The following is a 16,518-nucleotide window of genomic DNA, read 5'->3' as shown; positions in this document are numbered from 1 at the left end:
GGACGACGTGAAGAGAGCATGCAGAGATGTTGTTTATATTGCTGTGTGTAACGTTAGGCTATAGAAGTAACTGTTTTCAATCAAGATTGAAACCGAGACTGATTTCATAGCAGGTCAATAAACAAATAGTTAAAATTAAGTCACTTACATTTTAGACGCAATGACTATTTTTGTTCTGTTTCAGCAGCGAAAATAGTCCCAAACAAAGATCACCGCAGAACCATAGCGCATCTCACAGCAACACTTGTTGCATTACTGAATGATTCGGTTGAATCGGTTGAGTCAAAGATTCAATTACCCATTCATAAACTGCCTCATTCTGAATAAATCAGCCGTTTGAATGAATCGTTTGAATGAATGACTCAATGACTCGCTCATTAAGACGGTCGCCTGCCGCCTCCTACTGGCGGTTTAGTTTCATAAAGTATCATTCTTTTCAACATTCCTTATTTGTATATTCAAAAATATTTAAAATAATCCAAATTAATACAGTTATAATTTTTCAATGTTAATTATTTAATTTGATTGGTAACAGCCTAGTGTCTTATTATTTTAATTGAATATATTGATCAAATTTGAGAATTTGAAATGAAAGATGGAGCATACATTTAATAAAATTAGTAGAAAAATGCCCTTTATAAAAGGTACAAAAAATTAGTGTTTTCAAAGTGATGTAATGAAACATTGACAATTTAAGTTTGAAGGGAGTAAAGCCTCTGTTTAGGCTATTAAGGAAATGTAATTTTGCCAAAAGAAGAACTTTTATTTTAAATAAATGTTCGTTTTAAATCAGCCTACTTCAGTGTGATATGTTACCATATTATCATGCTTAACACTGAGAATTTGAATAATTGTAATGTGATGATCAGATGAATATGGGCGGTTTTGCGGGTTGATTATTTATTTTTAACAGTGGATTCGGGTGACTCAAAGTGCACCAAATTAATGAATTTATCTTTAAAATGTACAAATTTTTCTTACGGGGGGGCATACCCCCGGACCCCCCTTAGAAATATCAAGCTCCTCCAACAAAAATAATGTGGGAAACACAATAGGCTATATGATGATCTACAAAAAAATACTAATTTAATTATCTTATTATTAAAATACATTATTAGGATTTGTACCACCTCTGCCTCATTTTGAGGCTGGAAAAACCCTGTTACTGTATTTTGATCACAGCCCTATTTAAAGCCTTGTTCCATGTGCCCCCTTTTATACTTTGAGCACCTGCCCCTCCAGAGGTCTCTGCACGGCCCTGGTTGTGAGTATATGTTGTACACTCGTTATTGTAGAGCATTATGGGATTGAATGAGCACACTCAATAATGTCCACTGTGGTTTGGACACCTCTACAAATGGCTGTCCCAAAATAGTGCACTTATATAAGGGTATGGGGGTGCTTTCAGTCATAGCTTGTTTCTGGTCTGAGGGGTTAATGGCAGCGTGTTCTGATAAGGTTTATGTTTACCTAATAAAAGCGCATTTTTGGAGGTCAGACATTATGAGAAGGTCATGAGACAACACTAGGATCCTTCATGACCATATCAAAGGAACACACTCACACAGATAAACACACACACACTCTCTTGGCCACAAAGACTCATTCAATATTTAGTCAATGAGACTGGCCATCTGTGAGAGAGTTCACAGTGTGTTTCCAAGCGCTGAAAAATGAGGTTTGATTATAAATGTAATTGGCAGTAAGTGGCAATTATGTGTGTATCTATTACACCTGTGTCTGATTATGAGTATATATGAGTAAATGTCTTTGTCTACCTTTGACACACAGGGCCCTATTTTAACGATCTGAAACTCAAGTGTCAAAGCGCAAAGCGCAAGTAACTTTGTGGGCGGGTCTCAGCGCTGTTGCTATTTTCCCGGCGGGATAAATGACTCTAATGACTCAAATCTAAAAGGGGTTGGTCTGAAGTAGCTTCATTATTCATAGGTGTGGTTTGGGCGTAACGTGAAATAAACCAATCAGAGCATCATCTCACATTCCCTTTAAGAGCAGACGCGCTTTTTCCTTGGCATATTGCTATTATAACGGCGGATTTGCCAGGCGCGCGCCAGGAGCGGTTCACAGCCGAGGAGAGCAACGCTCTCGTCACGGCCGTTAAAGAGAGAGAATTGACATTGGGGATGGAGAAACACCCAAATTAGCTTCGGTTAAACAGGCATATAATAATGTGGGCAAATGTGTAAGCTAGATGTATGCTTTTATAATAAATTGTCTATCTATCTATCTATCTATCTATCTATCTATCTATCTATCTATCTATCGTAATAATATGATTTGCAAAAATGAAAACTGCTGCTTCTGTGTAGATAAGAGAATCAAAGTGTATGCGCGTTGTGCAGGCTATACATTATGGTCAAGCATGCGCCCTTAAAATAGCATAATGAACAACGCGCAACGCGCCACTGACTTTAGACTAGGTTTTTTCTGGCCAGTGGCGCAATTGTTTTATGGAACAGTAAAATAGCACCAGGGATTGTTTGCGCCGGAACACGCCTCCTTTTTTGCACTGAACCGCCCAGGGAGCGCAAGTTCATTCCCTAGTTTAGCCACGTGCTTCTGTGGAGGGAAAAGCGTGCTTTGCGCGGGTGCAAAATAGGAATGAAACATGCGTCGGTGTACAAAGTCAATTGCGCTGGGTGCAAGATAGGGCCCACAGTCTTTATGTGTCAGTACCTGTGGGAACACAAAAGCAGGGTGTGCCTACAGTACTTGTATGTGATTTTTCAGGCAGAATTCCTTTATATAATATGCAACTAGAACAAAACAATACAGAATGATGTTGAAACAACAGAAGAAGAGGAAGTCAGAGAAAGACAGACAGGAGGGGAAAAAAAAAGAAAAGAGGTAGAAAACTTCAAAAGAGCATGGGCTCAGCACATGGAAAGACAAGTGTCCTGCTTTGTTGTGTATTACTACCAAAAGCGATTCTCTATCCCCGGGGTTTTCAAAGTGGGGGCCGCAGCAAGTTGGAAAAAAGAAAAAAAAAAGGTTAAAAAACATAAAAATATTTGTTAATATGAGTATTGTTATGAAATAGCATTATAATAATTTGTTGCATAGCCTATCTGAACATTATAGAATGCTAATCTTTTAGAGATGAACTGATTGATCGGCTGGTGACCGGAATTGGCCGATTTTCACGGGATTTTCACGGGATTTTCAGTCTGACATATGCCGATTTTATGCCGGTCAAATGCACTGAGGCGCAGCATGATTAACATCGCGCAACACACAGCATCACACATGCACACGGAACACACATGTAGGAATTGTGAATTATGGCCGTTTCAGACCGCAAGCGCGAGCGGCGTTTGAGCAGCGCAAATTTTTTTCGGCGTGCATGTTCAAGGAGTGCATTCACACCGCTAATCAAGCAGGAGCGTCGCGTGAGCAGTAGTGAAGTTGAGGGTTTCGGCGCCGAGTCTATTTTTGCTGCACTGCTCACGCTCAATTAAAGTGAAAGCACACTTTTGATGGACAAAATAAATATAATTTCACACAAAAAGTACCTAAAATGCACATAATTTGCATGTATAGTGTGTTTTAACAAGAACTGGAGTAGGCGATGTCAGAAAAGAAAATGAAGACTCAAAAATATTTATAGAAAATTTACCCATTTAAACTTGTTTTTATTAATCAGTTTGGGTAAAACTGGTGTTTTATAAAAAAAAATATATATAGAAAATAAATATTTGTGTGTGCTGTAAAGTGGTTAGAAAAAATGAAATCGGAATGGCTAAAATCTGTATCGGCAGGTCAAACTCAATGACAAATCGGAATCGGCCTAGAAAATTGTAATCGGTGCATCTCTATAATCTTTCTGATTGGCTGGTATCAAACACCATCACATAATCTGATGTTCACCTAGTTTTATTTTTTTATTTTACATTTGCTGTAGTATTGTCAATGGGTTCAATAACACATCCTGCAAAAGGGGGGCCTTGGCCAGAACCTAGTGGTATTTGGGGGGCCTTGTCATGGAAAAGTTTGGGAACCCCTGCTCTATCCTACACTCTTAAAAATGAAGGCTACAAAAAATTTTTGCAGTGATGCCATAGAAGAACCATTTTTTCTTAAAAACTTTTTAATTTGTAGAACCTTTTGTGTAAAGGAAAGGTTACATGGATGTTAACGGTTCTTCATGGAACCATATGTGCCAATAAAGAACCTTTATTTTTAAGAGTGTAGAGTGAAAATGATGTGTTACAGCTACAGGATCATAACCAAGGGGTCTTTGTCTGTAATCTGTCTGTCTCTACTGTCAGTCCTGGGTCAGTGCAGGAAGAGGATTAACCCCGACTGGGCAAAAGATACACATAAGTACAGCAGAGGCTAAAAAGGTTTGTTTTTACAGCCAGAAAAACTATGCACATAAATTACTGCTCAAAGTGCTGGCAGGGCAGATACCCCATGTGGAGACACCTACATTTCTCACACACACACACACACACACACACACTGCACACCTACTCCCACATATTCCTTACCTCTAAAGCAGGTCAGTAAAGATTTATTAATGTTTTTTTTATTTTTTTATTTAAATAAATCAATACTTACTCTGCAAGGTTGCATTAATCTAATCAAAAGGGACAGTTAAAGAGCTGCAGTCCGTAACTTTTTTTTTTTTTTTGTTCAAAATGTATAAAATTTATATAATAAGCGAGTACATTGTGTTTTTGTCTTATCCTGAATCACTACGGTACACCTATAATAAGTGTTTATATTCAGACTATTTTAGATTGGGTTTGGGTTGTACCACTGTGGAGTAGCACAGTACCTGCGTGACTCGTCAAAGACATAAACAGAGAGAAGTAGCTCCGGCTACAATGTTCTTCCGCAAGACGCATGCAGTTAAAGGAGAACTCCGGTCAATTTTAACATTGAGCTCATTTTTTTGTACATTTGGAGTGCTGTCAATACAGAGAACAACGACAAAAATCGGTGTTGCCTACACCGAGTTATTCTATTTTTAAAATTTGCACCCTGTTGACTTCAATGGGGCAAGTACTAAACCTGCTTTTAGCCTCTTAACATCCTTGATGTGTCATTACAAGTGCACAGAAAATGTGAGTGATTCCTTCTGAGTGAACACGAGTGAGTCTGACTGCAGTAGATGTGAAAGATATGTATAAAAATGATGTTATTTAAGCCAGCGCAAATACCTTTGTTTACATCCTGTTTTTCGGTTGAAGTCCAAAGTAGTTGATTGCCGAGTTCACGCGCGTGATCATAGGTATTAAACCTATGCGTGTGAACTCTGCAATCGACTACTTTGGACTTCAACCGAAAAACAGGATGTAAACAAAGGTATTTGCGCTGGCTTAAATAACATCATTTTTATACATTTCTTTCACATCTACTGCAGTCAGACTCACTCGTGTTCACTCAGAAGGAATCACTCACATTTTCTGTGCACTTGTAATGACACATCAGGGATGTTAAGAGGCTAAAAGCAGGTTTAGTACTTGCCCCATTGAAGTCAACAGGGTGCAAATTTTAAAAATAGAATAACTCGGTGTAGGCAACACCGATTTTTGTCGTTGTTCTCTGTATTGACAGCACTCCAAATGTATAAAAAAATGAGCTCAATGTTAAAATTGACCGGAGTTCTCCTTTAACCGCTAGAGCGCCAAAAGTTACGGACTGCAGCTTTAACATTTTATTACAAAAGATTTCGATTTCAAATAAATGCTTTTCTATATATATATATATAAAAATAGAAAACAATTATTTAAAATTGTAATAATATTTCACATTATCACTGTTTTTCCTCTGTTTTTTTTTCTTCTCTTTTTACTGTATTGAGCATGGGAGAGTTCTTATTGAACCCAAAACACATCCTGAGATTTTAAGTAAATTCAATAGGCTTTATGCCCAGCTCCACTACTTCCTGAACTTCAGCCAGCTCCTTTGTTTCCTGTCTGCCATTATTGGACAAACTGATTAATCCAGGTGTGCCTGACCTCAGTAACAATAATCAGACACACCTGGATTAATCAGTTTGTCCAATAATGGCAGACAGGAAACAAAGGAGCTGGCTGAAGTTCAGGAAGTAGTGGAGCTGGGCATAAAGCCTATTAATAATTATTAAAAAAAAATATGAATAATGTTCAATAAAGAATTAATAATAATAATTAATTGCATGCCTTGTTATAATAAGTTTTTTTTTTGTTACACACATTTAATTTGAAATTAATTAATTCTTAAATAATTTCTATTTTCATTTCTATCATAACAACACAAATGTTCTATCATCAAAACCTCCCATTGTCTGAAAAAAAAAAAAGGATTTTGATTCTGCATCAGTGAATAAAGATTCATAGATTCATTTATAAATCATGCTCTGGATCTCAGCTATAAGAGCCTTTGCAAATGCATGAGAATAGCTGGTGTTGTAATTATTAATAAAATATTATACAATGGTGAGTGTGAGAGTAAAGGTGTGATTAATTGATCTTCATCAGTGGGCGGGTGATACCTGCCAGGGGCTCTGAGGACAGCAGGTTAAAGTGATAATTAACCTCTAACTGCAGACAGAAAAAAACACACACACACACACACACACACACACACACACACACACACACACACACACACACACACACACCAAAACATGTATATTTAATGTCTCCATGTACAGTTAAGTTGTAATATGTAATATTGTAATAATCTTCTGAAATTTAATACAGGTCCGATGAAGACAGGGGCACACAGGAAGATGTTTTAGGTTGGGGGTGCTGTGTGTTGTTGTTGTTTTGTGTGTGTGTGTGTGTGTGGGGGGGGGGGGGCACTTGTTTAAACAGCATACAAACCGGAACATTTGACTTCATTTTTGACATCATTGATGCTGCTTGCAATCGTAATTCAACGGACAGGTCTATGTGACATAAATTAAACCTTTAAATAAAAGGGTTATTAGCGGTTTACACTGTCATATACAATAAAAGAGCCTGAAGGGCAACAGGACATAAAAATGAACACACAAAAAAACGGTCTACCTTAGACAACTTGCTTTCTGCATGTATGTTTTAAAGAACATAATTCAACATTTAAATAACACTTTTTTAATAGCCCACTTCAAAAGTGTTTATCACAAATAAATTACTAAATACTCAAAATTAATAAATGTAAATTACCAAAATTTTCATTTCACAGACACATATTCACAATCACTTTCACGGACCTTTACCTTGACTGTTCCAAGCTGGTGGAAAGACCTGCCCAACTCAACACAAGCTTTTCTCCAACATTTGACCCATTAATACTAACACTTACTATTCTATATATCTATATCTATATCATATATATGTATATATATTAGAGGTGGGCATAGATTAATTTTTTTAATCTAGATTAATCTAGATTAATTTTGAAATTAATCTAGATTAATCTAGATTAAAATGGCTCATTTGAATTCTGCCGAAGGCATTCAGAGTATGTGTGCTACCCAAATAATGACTATAAAAGTAAGTCTTTGAGAACGGGTTTCTCAAGCCAGGTGGCGCATTAGACCAGGGGCTCATCTCCTGTTTCCAAAATGCATCACAAACTGCTTGAGAAAGCTGTTCTACTCATAGACTGTAAAAGGTTACTACTGTACTGTTACCGTACGTAGGCAACATTAGGTAGGCCTATGTTATTATCAACTACTATAGGCTATCAATTAGGGATGGGCGATATGGCCTAAAATCCATATTGTGATATACATTGCAGCCTCTTGCGATAACGATATTATAATAAAACCATTTCAGAACAGGTTACACAGACCCTGCTAAACAACTGCTAAATGTATTTTTTTTTTTTTTTTTTTTGAAAGGGTGTATGTAGTTTTGAGAACATATATTGTGCAAAACTGTAAGTATACAACATAATTTTGCAGATAAATACAATTTAAGTAGGCTACACTAGCTGCAGAGACTTAAGTAGGTCTAATGTTTATTATGGCTTGGAGCTTATGAAACCCCAAATTTAAAATTAGAATATTGTCTAACTGATGTCTTTTCAGTTAAAAAGAAACACAACAACGATTCTTAAAATCGGGCGCTTTTAATAAAAAGAGATTATGTGCTACACCACTCACTAAGATATATTGGGAATAATACGCGCGCGCTGGTATTCAGTGATATGTTTCGTTTTGAATTTGAGGTGGTAACGGATTAGTCGTGTGTTAACTTACCGAACTGTTACACCACACAGTCTACGTCGGACGGCTTAAATACAAACCAAGTCCAAATAATGGATGTTGCACGGATCTTTTACACCAGCTTTCACTTTCAGCCGTGTTTACTTAAGATGACGACGAATATGATGCGTTGCAGCCGGGTGTTCCTCGCGGCCGCGGGTAGATTGCGTCATCATAGCTTGTGTAGCTTGAGCCAGCTCCCAACGCTCCCAACCCAACTTGGAGAATAGATTAACGGCGATATTTTTTTTATCGCGCGATAAGAGTCGCTGCGTTAACGCCGATAACGGCCACCACTAATATATATATAATTATCTGCAAAATTATGTTGTATACTTACAGTTTTGCACAATATATGTTCTCAAAACTACATACACCCTTTCAAAAAAAAATAAAAAAAACATTTAGCAGTTGTTTAGCAGGGTCTGTATAACCTGTTCTGAAATGGTTTTATTATAATATATATCGTTATCGCAAGAGGCTGCAATGTATATCACAATATAGATTTTAGGCCATATCGCCCATCCCTAATTGATAGCCTATAGTAGTTGATAATAACATAGGCCTACCTAATGTTGCCTACGGACGGTAACAGTACAGTAGTAACCTTTACAGTCTATGAGTAGAACAGCTTTCTCAAGCAGTTTGTGATGCATTTTGGAAACAGGAGATGAGCCCCTGGTCTCATACATATATATGTATATATATATGTATATATGTATACATGTATATATGTATATGTATACATGTATATATACATATATATGTATATACTAGTGGTGGGCCGTTATCGGCGTTAACGTGCTGCGTTAACGCGAGACTCTTATCGCGCGATAAAAAAAATATCGCCGTTAATCTATTCTCAAAGTTGGGTTGGGAGCTGCCTCTATACTACACAAGCTATGATGACGCAACCTACCCGCGGCCGCGAGGTAAACCCGGCTGCAACGCATCATAATTCGTCGTCATCTTAAGTAAACTGCTGAAAGTGAAAGCTTTGGTTTTGAAAGTGAAAGAAAGGTTTGGATTTAAGCCGTCCAACGAGCAGCAGCAAACTATATAGACAGAGTGTGTGGGGTCACAGTTCGGTAAGTTAACACACGACTAATCCGTTCTACCACCTCAAATTCAAAACGAAACATATCACGAATACCAGCGCGCGCGTATTATTCCCAATATATCTTAGTGGTGTAGCACATAATCTCTGTCTGCGCCCGATTTTAAGAATCGTTGTTGTGTTTCTTTTTAACTGAAAAGACATCAGTTAGACAATATTCTAATTTTAAATTGGGGGTTTCATAAGCTCCAAGCCATAATAAACATTAGACCTACTTAAGTCTCTGCAGCTTATTCAAAACGAAATTCAAAATGAAACATATCACGAATACCAGCGCGCGCGTATTATTCCCAATATATCTTAGTGGTGTAGCACATAATCTCTGTCTGCGCCCGATTTTAAGAATCGTTGTTGTGTTTCTTTTTAACTGAAAAGACATCAGTTAGACAATATTCTAATTTTAAATTGGGGGTTTCATAAGCTCCAAGCCATAATAAACATTAGACCTACTTAAGTCTCTGCAGCTTAAAATTAAACATTTTAAAATTCTATGATTTAGTGGATTACAAGGTTACATTGACAATGTATAAAGCATATTATAAAATGCTGCCTGATAAAATTTTGAGTATGTTTGAGAAACGTTATTGTAAGTATGAGTTAAAAGGAACATGTTTGTTTAAAAAACTGAAGGTACGAACAAATATTAGATGCAGAACTATCTCTGTAAAAGGAGTGAATTTATGGAATTGTTTGCATATAGACCTTAAATTAACACAAACAATAAGTGGATTTAAAAGGCTCCTAAGAAAGAAGATGATACTTTCATATAGATAAGTTTCGGGTAATCAATTTCTATGACTTTGTTGATTCAAATGTTTGCAAGAAGAGAATTGAACACTGTTTGACTGTTTGTGAAAATTGAGAGGGATAGGCGTTAATAAGCCTTGAGCTTCAGCCTATACCCTTTGGTTTAATCAAAAGTTATGTATATGATGAGTTGAATATTTGTTATTGTATATTTGTTAGTGATAAACCAAATAAACGAAATTAAATGAAAAATTATAATATATATCGTTATCACAAGAGGCTGCAATGTATATCACAATATGGATTTTAGGCCATATCGCCCATCGCCCAGAAACCCGTTCTCAAAGACTTACTTTTATAGTCATTATTTGGGTAGCACACATATTCTGAATGCCTTCGGCAGAATTCAAATGAGCCATTTTAATCTAGATTAATCTAGATTAATTTCAAAATTAATCTAGATTAATCTAGATTAAAAAAAATAATCTATGCCCACCTCTAGTATATACATACATATATATGTATGTATATGTATGTATATGTATATACACACACACACACACACACACACACACACACACACACACTTAACACATTAATTTAAATGTTAGTATATAGTTGTTAAAGAATTCAAATAAAGTGAGACCAACTATTTACAGGATCAACTTTCTGCATTGAGACAGACAGCATGAAAAAGTGCAGATTGCATTCAGTGACTTTCAGTGAGTTAAAGGCCGGGAAACAGACAGAAAACAGATGAAAGGAATGAGACCAGAAGGATGTAACAGTTGGAGAAAGAATGAAAAAGCGAGTGACCTTTTGCCGGAGCAGTTTACTGCGCACACGGCCCCACAGTTTGGCGCCGCTGTTGGTGTGTTTTTTGATGGCTGAAGGATCGTCCACACAGCAGTGCTGCTCCACGCGCTCACACACTGAGTTCAGATTACAGTCCGTCACCACGATCTCTGTCATCCTGACTTTGTTCCTCTCGCAGCCACGCACAGAGAAAGAGAGGGGGGTTCTGACCCCCGGAACACCAGTACAACGATTCCCAAGGTAAAATCAAACTCTTCCCAAATTCTTCACAGCAAAAGGATAAAAAACACTTCTAAAAAAAATAAACAATAAAATAAAATGCTTTTTTCCTTGTGCCTTTACTTGGAGATCACAATTTTCACTTCTTGTGTTAAGTGCCCTCTGAGGACAGAGTGATTAACAAAATGATAAAAAATTAGCAGAAAAATGAACCCTGTGAAATAAAGGGCTCATTTCTAGAGGAAAGTAAACATTGCCATGTTTTTGCCTTTTCTCAAGCTTAATATTAGAACTATAGATCCTTCAGTGTATGTTAAAGTAACGCTCTCCTGCATCTCTCTCCTGCTGCGCTCTCCTCAACATCTGATCCCCAGAAAACAGAGAGTGAGAGGAAGAAAGAGTGGGAGGAGAAAAGGAGAGAGGGAGGGAGGGAGAGAGGGAGCGGGTGAGCTGATTCTATCACAAAGCAGTTTTTAAGTCTCCAGATGCGCGACGGAGGGAGAGGAAGACAGAGCCATAAAGGAGTTACGTTCTTTGTGTGCTGAGTTACCCCAGTATCATCAAAACATTTTATCCCAAATCAAAAGAAAGAACTATTATTTAAAGAAATTATTTTTTGCATAAAGAAAATAAAGCCTATTTGTAGAATTATTTTTTTTATAACAAATAAGCACATCTCCCACAATCAGATCAGACAAATATACAAAATATTTTATTTCAAGTAAATGCACTTCTTTTAAATGTATGGTTCTCTTACAAGAGGTCTCTCGTACTGCGTAATATCTTACGCTATGGGGAAAACCTCTTTTCCGCGAGATATTGAAGCCAAAAAATTATCCTTAATTTTGTAATAATGTAAAACGCGTTGCGGCAGCACGCAGACATAGGCGAGACAGCTCGCGCGCCTATTGGCTGCCCTGCGGCAACTGCAGCAGCCTATCGAGAGAGGCCCCTCGTGACGTCAGATCCAATGAGGGCGCTTTGCGCCCACTGCGTCACGTCCCGCCGAAACGGGCGTGGCTTGGGCCTATAAATATAGCTCGACAGGCTGTGAAATCTTATTTTTCATCTCTTCATGTGAAGCTCACGCATCGCTGGATCCTGAGAGGAAGAAGCAGCGCCGCCTGAAAAAGACTTCTGCGGGACGAGCCCTTGCATCTGAAGCCGCTGGCCCACAACTCGCCGCCTTCAGTCGCCGTTCCTGCTACGCTATCCGGCGTCTATATCCTTTTACTCTCTGCTAGTGTGTGTTCGCCGCCGCGACTCACACTCCCTCTCTAAAAGAGCCGAGCGTTTTTTTTAATATGTCTCGTTCCTTCTGTGGCTCCTGCCGAGCCCCACTCAGTGTGTCATCTGCGTTTCCTGCCTGGGTGAGGATCACGCAGCTCTCGCGCTCGCTGACGGCGGTTGCCCTCACTGCGAGCTGATGCCCATGGTGACTCTGAGGACACACCTGGCATCTTTCACCGAGTCTGCACCTCCGCCCGCTGCGGTGCCGCGCCGTAAAAAGCGCCGTGCTCAACGGGTCCCGGAACCTCCTCCAACCCGCGGAAGCTCACCGGTTCGCCCGCCAGCTTCGCCGCCTGCTGTGAAACTGCGTGGGGCTAGTTTTCTTTACGTTACAAGAAAGCTACCCCGCCCTCGCGCCCCCGTTCGCGTGCATCACTCGCCGGCGAAAGGAGGAAAGAGAGTGTTTTAGTCCCGCTGAGGCCGGACCAACCTCCATTTCTCACACATTTCTCAGTCCCCTCTTAAGTGCAGGCGATTGGAAATATCAATATTGCAGTGAACGAGCCTGTTATAGTACATGCACGCCTGCAAACAAACGCCGTCACAAGACATGATGACGCTCTCTGGCTATTCGCCTATTACGACCCCTCTTCCCGCTCTCTCTCTCTGCTTGAGCCGCGCAGACTGCGCCGTTCATAAGGGATGTCAGAGCGGACAGTCACAAGCAATGTTCAGCACCCCGCGTGCCTCACTCACCGGCGAAGGGAGGAGAGAGAGTGTTTTAGTCCCGCCGAGGCCGGACCAACCTCTAATTCTAACACATTTCTCAGTCCCCTCTTAAGTTCAGGCGGCTGGAAATGTTAATATTGCAGTAAACGAGCCTGTTATAATACACGCACGCCTGCAAACAAACACCGACACAAAACGTGACCCTCTCTTATATGCTCGCGCTAACTGAACACTTATGTGTTTTCCCCCTGTGGCTCAGTGGCGAAATCCTACTGTAGGCTTTCGCGCCAGAGACCCGTGTTCGAATCCCGGGTCTGGCAGCAGATAAAAATTATGCCGTTCGCTTCTCCGAGCTCGCGGCCAGCTTTCTTACATACAGAGAGCGAACCAGCCTCTTGCACATAATGGTGCTCGAGTATTTATTAGCGTCTAAACATATGAGCCTTCAAAGCATTTCACTCTGTCAGTCCCCCTAAAAAGGCGACTGCAGATGTGTATTTTGCAGCCAACGAGCGCGTTGTACAACCCGCTCGCCTGCACCCAAACACCATTTCTATGGCAACTCAGAGAAATCTCAGAGTACAATTCTGGTCATCCGGCTCACGCCGATGGTGTCTACGATGGTGTTCAAGTCCCGCTGCGGCCAGACTTCCACCAACACTTCTCGCTCGTTCAGTTCCAGAAAATGCGACTGTTCCAGTGTATTTAGCAGAAAACAAGCCGGTTACACAGCCCGTTTGCCTGCACACAAACGCCGTTTTTACGGCTACCCAGATAAATCTCATAAAGAGTGTATTTTCTGGTATTCCGGCCACGGCCGATGGTGTTATTGAGTGTAGAAAAAAGCGCCCCAGCCCAGTGCTCATTCCTACACACAAGCACAGCCCGTCACATTCCAGGGCTCGCACACATAGTTCACTGTCTCGCAGTCAGAGAATATCTTTTCTGGGCACAGAACTGGACTCGCTGTCTATGACAGAACAACTATCGCCACAGCGCAGACTGAATATTCAGTGCATGACGAAATCCTTCCACTGCGGCACTATAATCCCGCTCAGAAACTTTCAGAAAATGCTGGGTCTCATGGCCTCAGCATCATCAGTACTCCAGTTGGGTCTGCTTCGCACGCGCCCACTGCAGTTCTGGATGAAAGTGCGAGTACCGCGTCGAGCGTGGACCTCCGGTCTTTTTCGCCTCAAGGTCGATCAGAAATGCGTCTCAGCTCTGAAATCTTGGAGAGCGACCGACTGGTACCGGTCAGGTGTAAGCCTGGGGACTTCCTCGAGTGTGAAGGTGATGTCTATGGACGTCTCCACCTCGGGATGGGGAGCGCTGCTCGAGGGCAGACTGTTCTTCGGCCAGTGGTCAGAACGGTAAAAGCTTCTACACATAAACTGCCTGGAGATGATGGCAGTCGACAACGCGCTGAGGCATTTTTGTCCCCAGATAAAAAGACACCACGTCTTGGTCCGTTCGGACAACATGTCGGTGGTGGCCTATAGAAGTCGCCAAGGAGGTATCAGGTCCCGAAACCTTTACAGGCTGACAGAGCGCCTCCTGGTCTGGGCTCAGCACAATTTGTGCTCGCTGAGAGCAGCGCACGTGCCAGGCCACCTGAATATGGGACCAGACAGACTGTCCAGGAACAATGTTCCGGCAGCAGAATGGTCTCTACCCATAGACAGTCCAACTGCTGTGGAAGACATTTGGCAGAGCGAAGGTAGACCTGTTTGCGTCTCAGGAAAATGCTCACTGTCTGGAGTTTTTCTCCAAGAGCAGGGATGCGCTGGCCCACGTCTGGCCCCGCTGCCCGCTCTATGCTTTTCCCCCCGTCATGCTCCTACCTCAGGTATTGGAGTGAATCAAGGAAAACGGATGGGCCATCAACGGGTACCCGCTAACCTCCCGGTGGGAGTGTTAAACACGATCACGCAGGCTAGAGCCCCGTCTACTAGATGGCTCTATTCCTCGAAATGGTCTGTGTTCTCTAGCTGGTGCACAGCCCGTGGCTTTTCAGCCTCAGACTGTGGGGTGACGGAGGTTCTCTCCTTCCTGCAAGAGCTACTGGATAAGGGCAGAACCCCATCCACGCTCAAGGTCTATGTGGCGGCCATAGCAGCGTTCACTAAACCGACGCTTGGCCAGTCACTTGGAAGGAACGATCTGGTCATTTGCTTCCTTAGAGGAGCTAAGAGGCTGAATCCTCCCAGACCTCCCTCAGTTCCCATGTGGGACCTTTACACGGTCTTGGAAGCCATGAAAGGTGCCCCATTCAAGCCAATCAGATCAATAGATATCAAACACTTGTCTTTCAAGACAGCGTTTCTTCTGGCTCTCGCTTCAGTAAAGCGTGTAGGGGACTTGCATGCGCTCTCAGTGAGCGCGACGTGTATGGAGTTTGGGCCAAATGACTCTAAAGTCATACTCAAACCAAGGCACGGATATGTTCCAAAATCCCTCAACACACCGTTTAGGGCGCAGGTGATTTCCCTGTCTGCCCTGCCGGTCTCCAACGAGGAGGAGGATGCAAGCTTCCTTTGCCCGGTCAGGGCATTAAGGGCTTATGTGTCTCGCTCGACTGTCTTCAGACAGACGGAGCAGCTCTTCGTTTCGTTCAACGGACGTTCTAAGGGACTTGCCGTATCGAAACAGAGTCTATCCAGGTGGATAGTTGATGCTATTGCGCTGGCTTACGCTTCTAAGGGCCTGCAGTGCCCGTTAGGTGTCAGAGTGTACTCCACAAGAGGCATGGCCTCGTCGTGGGCTTGGTCTAGTGGGATTGCCTTGCAAGATATCTGTATGGCGCCAGGCTGGGCCTCCCCATCTACATTTATAAGGTTTTATAACCTAGAGGTTCCTGCCTTGCAGGCTAAGCTGCTTTCGGTCTAAAATCAGTACTGTCTGCCCGATGCTTTAGGCTCAGAATACTGAAATTGCTCGAGCACCGCTCGCTGATCGATCACGCAGCTCTATGGGCAGTGTGTAAGACCCGTAATATTCATCAGACCAGGCCGAGTCTTCGCCCTGACTGTGTGGAACACTATTTATATAATTGCTCCTTACAGGACGCTACTTATTACAGGAATGATGCTGTTCCAGCCCCTCTTTCCCGGGCTCTCTGCGAGTCCCTGATGATCATGCACTATATGAGCCCCGGGCACTTGCCCTTGGGACTTTGGTGTTGGATCTCAGCACGCACGGCGTTTTACACTATGTTCCCCATAGCGTAAGATTTTACGCAGTACGAGAGACCTCTCGTAAGAGAACGTACTCGGTTACTAACGTAACCTCGGTTCTCTCTAGAAGAGGGAACGAGTACTGCATATCTTTGCCGTGCATGCATCACGCTCTGGTTCGCTTTAGCGATGAAAAAACAGATTTCACAGCCTGTCGAGGCATATTTATAGGCCCAAGCCACGCCCGTTTCGGCGGGATGTGACGCTTCGCGCCCTCA

The 16,518-nt window shown here is 41.5% G+C and overlaps 1 protein-coding gene across 6 annotated transcripts in view; it reads right to left on the bottom strand.

Annotated features, from left to right (window-relative positions):
• abr (ABR activator of RhoGEF and GTPase) overlaps positions 1 to 16,518 on the bottom strand; it is a 488,870-nt gene that overhangs the window by 38,072 nt on the left and 434,280 nt on the right. The window contains exon 1 of one of the 6 annotated variants that reach the window (XM_079870551.1): positions 10,887 to 11,454. The exons of the other annotated variants lie outside the window; for them this stretch is intronic. Within the exon in view, the coding sequence (XP_079726677.1) occupies positions 10,887 to 11,042 (156 nt within the window). The 5' untranslated portion in view covers positions 11,043 to 11,454. Of the gene's footprint in view, positions 1 to 10,886; positions 11,455 to 16,518 lie in introns of those variants that run through there. 6 annotated transcript variants of the gene reach the window in all.

The sequence above is a fragment of the Squalius cephalus genome, assembly GCF_949319135.1.
Source record: "Squalius cephalus genome assembly, chromosome: 5".
NCBI lineage: Eukaryota > Metazoa > Chordata > Actinopteri > Cypriniformes > Leuciscidae > Squalius > Squalius cephalus.
This window is presented reverse-complemented; position numbering and strand designations above follow the sequence as displayed.